At 42.9% G+C, this 5690-nt stretch overlaps 1 protein-coding gene across 1 annotated transcript in view; it reads left to right on the forward strand.

Annotated features, from left to right (window-relative positions):
- Window positions 1–3277: 3277 nt before the first annotated feature.
- The window catches only part of FBXO47 (F-box protein 47), a 9031-nt gene continuing 6618 nt past the window's right edge, over window positions 3278–5690 (forward strand). Inside the window, exons 1-2 of the mRNA XM_010190336.1 lie at window positions 3278–3458; window positions 3877–4047. Of these exons, the coding sequence (XP_010188638.1) occupies window positions 3278–3458; window positions 3877–4047 (352 nt within the window). The remainder of the gene's footprint in view (window positions 3459–3876; window positions 4048–5690) is intronic.

The raw sequence follows: 5690 nt of genomic DNA on the forward strand, positions 1-5690 counted from the left end.
GGTGGAGCCACTATGAAAGACCGTCACGGGGAGGGCCGGTGTCTTGATTAAATATTCAACAGTGGGGCGGGGCAAGGTGGGCGGGAAAGCCGTGCGCGAGGCCCTCCCTTCCTCCTTTCTGCGTGGAAAAGGGCGGCGGGCCTAAAGGCGGGAAATAATTATTAGCAAAAAATTAGCACAAAACGCACGGACAGGGCCGGAATTATTAATGATACTGATGAAAAACGACCGGAATAAAACGCTTCTGTAGTAATTTCCTCCTTCCGACACATACGTGGCCACCATCGGCCCCCCCTCACAACCACCGCCCTCAAACGGAACTGCTTTATTTCTGTGTTTGCAAACATTTCTGCTCCCGACTAAAGCACACAAACACAGGTGCGCCTGCCTGTGTGCGTCTGTCGAAGTTACCATGTTCAAACCCCACTTTTAACCCCAGTAGGTAGTGACTGAAGTCATGCTTTAAAAAAAAATACTAATTGTCTTTTTTTTTTTCTCCAGGGACAGGGGTTGTGGTGCTCACAGGAGGCAGTGGGGTCTGCTCCCCACACACACCCCCACTCCGCTGCTGCTCCCCTCAGAACCAGCCTGGTGGGCGCCCAGGCCAGAGGGTGTCTGCAGGGAGGGAATTTCCCTAAGGTAAAACACAGCTCAAAGTGTTGTCTGTAAGTAGGCATCGACTGCGAGACCTTCTCTGTTACCTGTGTGTAGTTTTGGGGGTGCAGGTCCCCGTTTTCAGTCCTCTATCCCGAATTTTGGCGGGCTGCGGGGAGAGGGGCCACAGAGGGTGGGGGACAATGTGGCCTAGCTGGTCCTTTGGCCTAAAGGTCTCTCATAGCCTGGTTAAATCCGACCCAGAAGCACAGGTAAGTTGCAAAATATAACCCACTCCATCAAATAGTGCAGTTTGAGGAGAAAACACAGCCTGGAATGTGGAAAAAAAATCAGCTGCTGGCATTTTTCCCTCTGACCAGACCCTGAAGGGACGAGCCTGAGCCATTCCTCCCTCACAACACAGAAATCCCCATCACCATCACCAGCGGGGTCAGGATTCCCTGAGCTGCGCTTTATACTCATGATTATTCTCTGATTTAGATACTCATGGGACTGGTTTGCACTGCTAACCTGATGTAGAGCCTTTAGCATAAATAAAAATATGCCTTTTGTACTCTGTTGGTGTAGGCCAGGGGGTAACAAGTACTGACATAACTCCATGGCTGCGCTCCGTGCTCTAAGGTTTGTCATCCCTCACTTGAACTCCTACGTTTTTATTTATGCTGACAAGGAAATAGAGAAAATGGAAAAAAATAGAGAAAATATAAAGAAAACCAACCCCTAACACACACACACACACACACACACACACACAGAGAATCACCAAACCCTGGCGAGTTAATATTTGAAGCGATTTGTTTTATGCTCTGTGAGGAGACAGGGAAACGGAAATGTTCCAAACCAATCTCCAAAGTAAACAACCTTTTGCAATAAATGTTTGCCAAATGCTAACACAGGCTCAGAAAAATATCAGGACAAACGTGTGTCCATTAGCAGGAGTTTAGCGGCTGCTTAAGGACAAAAAACATCCTAGAGGGGGTGGAAAGTTGATGTTTTCTGCCTTGTAAACAAATTAGCTTATAGCAACAAATAAGATGACCCTTCTTGGCTAATATTATGAGTTTAGCTTGTTAAATATTTAACGTTTACCTTTCAATTTTCCAGTCTGGATTAAGCAGTTCTCTAAACAAATGGTATCCCAGCAGCAGATGGAGATGCACAGACCATTGCCCTGCTCTGGCTGAACTTCCTAAGAAAGAAAAACCACATTAAGTCAAAGAGGAAGCAAATGGGAGCTTTCAGTAAAGTCTCTAAGCTTTGGCTTTGAAGCTCACGGCTTGTAATCCTTTTTATTTACATTAATTTTATCTAGCTCTGCTCTAAATTAAAACAGTGGTAGTCAGTTCGGCTTCAATCAAGTTGAATAGAAACAGACTGGAATTGGCCGAGTACTTCTGAAAACCTCCCTTGTGGCAAGGTATTTTTTTCCTTCCATATAACACAATTGCAGACCCAAGGTAAGATTTAAAAAAAAACACAAGAAAACACTTAAAGATACCATACATCTTTACAATAAAGCCCTGTTAAAGACAGTAAGAGGAGTGGGGAGAGGAAAAGAAAGTATCAGAGTTGCGACTTCATTTCTAAAGTATGAATCAGAAATATGTATCAGATCTATCCTGTCTTGAGCAAAGTTTAGTGGTGCCCTGTTTTTAAAGAGGAGCAGAGCTGCTGTGTGTGTATTACACACAAGGAATTTAAGTTGTCTTGAATCCACAGTTGTGTGTATAAAATATCCACTGACTCCAGACTTTGCTTTCTTTGCTTTTAGAAGATAAACATTTTTCATACAACTGTATGTTTATTTAGAGGTGGTTTCTTGATTGTTCTTAAAGCTGTTGCATCAATTTTCTGTCTCATGCTCGAATAGTGTAAAAGCCTAATGAAAAACTACTTTTAGGAGCAGTTGCATTTGCTCATGAGCCTTGTGAGAGTTTAAACTACCAGCTCCCTTTAGCTAGATAGAATTATGCCATACCTAAATTAAAAATGTTTCCAGTGAAGTATAACTTCCTTAAATGCACAATGCAAACTCTATCCAGCACACAAGCACAAGTCAGCCAAACCCATTTGTAACACTTTTACCGAAATGCCCCATATTCTTTCGGTTGTCAGTACAAACAGCGCTGCCATTGTGGATCTGGCAATTTTGCTCAGTGGCCTATTAGAGAGGGCTGGCTTGCGTGCTTTAGTAATAAATATGAAGGATGTTTGGAGCTTGTGTTCTGTGATTTTTGTAAATTTTTAATCTTCCAAACAATGAGGTCTGTTCTCCGAGTGTATTTCCCACTGATGGTAACTGGGATGTTGCACTGCAGCTTGGACGGGTTCCAGTTATGTTACTACCAGCGCTGCCAGCTCTTGTAATTATGCTGCAGCACTCATTCTCCTTGGCAATTTCCCCAAAGCCTCAGCTGCTGGAGGCAAGAAATAGTGTGAAAAATCTCAGTTAAAAAAAAAATATTTAAGAGGTAGCGAGTCACTAACTCATTGTTGCCCGACAACGTGAAGTGTAGCTTTTCTGGAAACCAGAAGGCAGATCAAAATGTCATGTTTATTGATCTTTTAAAACTCATTACTTTTCAGACCCTCGTGATTTTGGGAAAGCCTGGATCACTGAGTTTCTCCACACAGCAGTGCTGTATCGTTTTCTATGAGAACAATGGCATCCACAGCAGGGACCGGTTACACCTTGATTCCCAACCAGAAATACAGACGCAGTAACCGTCGCTCCAGACAGCGCTGCGACATCTGGGCCACAGATTCCCAATCTCTGTCAACACTTGGGTATTTTCAAACACTGCCATTAGAGATCTTCCAAATGGTACTGAATTATCTTTCAGGTGAGAACTTGATGAGTAAAGGTATTACTTCCAATATCTGAAAATCACCACAGAAGCTTTCCACTTAGAAAAAGCCACTATTATTTAAAATGTTTTCCCTTCAAACTACTTGAAGTCATTTTATGTGATTTATTTTCTGGATTTTCAGCTTTTATGTATGAAGAAAAGAATGACAAAAATTTAAATTATAATTACAAACTATTTGAAGTGAGGTTTTTGCCCATTGCGTGCAAAAAGCAGTCCTTAGATCTGTCCATTTCTGATTATTACAGGTTGTTGGCAAAGGAGAGAAACAGCAATTAAATTCTGTTTTATTTGTAAATGGCCTGTGTTTGAAGTAAGGTGAAGTTATTGACTACTGATGAGCATTTTTCTTGCAGGAGACATTTACCAGTATACTGGGTTTTGCTTTTTTCAGTGAAAGATCTCAGCATGCTGAGCATGGTGTCGAAAACCATCAACAACCGCCTTGTTAATTACATCTCAGTGCCATCGGGAAGCCGACGGCTCTTACTGCAAGACTTTCATAACTTTGAGCTACCTGGCAAGAGAGGTGGACCCCATATGTTAGAGCACTACAGATCTCTAGGTGATCCTTTAATGCAAATGGTAACAATTAGGGGAGAACCAAGCTCAGTTAAAAGGTTTCTTCTGTTGTATGCATTGATCAGCAAAACGCTGAGGATATGGCCCAAATCATTTGCGCAGCTGCCTCTGAAAGTGAAGTTCCTCCCCGTGCCAAATAGCACACTCAAATACCATTAACTGGAGGGGAGAAATAGGAAGAAGTACCTGAAATAATTCCAAAACCTCTAAGTTATGGAAAAAATAATGTATGTTCTGCCTCCTCTGTGTTTATTTTTTCCTATGAAATGGCAAGCGGGGCTCGGGCAGAGGATCAGTTCTCAGTAGTAGGTGTTTCCAAATTTAGTTTGTTTGGACACCGCCACTGGAAACTGCAGCAGAAACCGAAGCTCCCAGGCCCCACACGAGCTGCAGGAATTTGGCTGTCCCGACTGCCCTCGCTTCGGAGGAGCTCGCATTCCTCAGTCTGGGAAATGCGGCCGCAGCGCTTAAACCCAGCCTAATTCTAGTGTGACCCACATCGGTTGCCATCGGGAAGGCTGCTCCATAGTCTGCTCCAGGCGTACCGCAGATCACATTCCCCTTCTGAGAACAGAACTTCACAAAAATGTTATCACAGTTGTCAGTGACTCGCATTCTCCTCGGCAGCTTCGTGTCAAAGACTGAAACAGGCACGAAGAACACATTTTCCCCTCGCTCTTAGCTTAAGGGCAATGTGAAAATGTCTATTTGTTGGTAGCTGTCTGATAAAAAAAAAACCCTGTTTATTTGACAGAGAAACAAAATTATGCTATGGTTAGAGGCAGAGTTATCCGTATGGTTTGAACCTGAGACATTAAATAAAGGCATGCACAAGGTAAAGCAACACTGTTAAAGTCATGTAGACTAAAGACCCCCTATTGTAAGCAATCCTTGTAGGTTTTGATGTATCTTAAAACAATCTTTGTGTTTAATTTTTAAAATGAAGCCTGAAGCGCTGCAATTCTTTTAAAAATAAACAAATAAGTTAGGGTTTGTAGTAACTACAGACAAAACGGCAACTTGTTATTTAAATGTAGGTGTGAGCTCGTCGCTGCAGTAGGCCTAGTAGTAAAAACATAACACATTCAAAAGATCAAGCTCATTGGCAATATCTGTGTGATCAGAGAAAGGCTTAAGAGAACGTTTTTGTTAAGAGGTCAGCTGCAAAATCAATATTTACTTTACAGCAGGAAAGACTGGGCTCGGTGGGAAAAATTCAATCCTGTTCCGAGAGCCTGAGCAGGGTCTCCACGTTTCATAAATCTCATTTAAACTCAGAGGGCTCTGGCTCCGTTCAAGCCCATGGTAAAATCCTCCAGCACTTGTAATGGGGTCAGAATTTGAGTCACTGTTTAAAATGGACTCGAGTCATAAATTATCACGGCCCTGTCCCACCACACAAGGGGAAATCTGCCGTACAAACCCGGCAGCAGAACCCTTTGCTCAACCCTTTTTACCCCCCAAATTCCCCCCACACTGGTGGCTGCATTCAGATTTGCAGCTACGCTGCTTTAACCATTTCAACTGTTCTTAGGGGAGTTCTCTCCAGTCTCATCCAGCCAATACAAAATTGACTTGACTGAGCTTTGGACCATGTCCTCGGCTGATGAATAAATTATGTCTGTC

Source organism: Mesitornis unicolor, unplaced genomic scaffold (genome assembly GCF_000695765.1).
Source record: "Mesitornis unicolor isolate BGI_N332 unplaced genomic scaffold, ASM69576v1 scaffold20370, whole genome shotgun sequence".
In the NCBI taxonomy this organism is placed as follows: Eukaryota; Metazoa; Chordata; class Aves; order Mesitornithiformes; family Mesitornithidae; genus Mesitornis; species Mesitornis unicolor.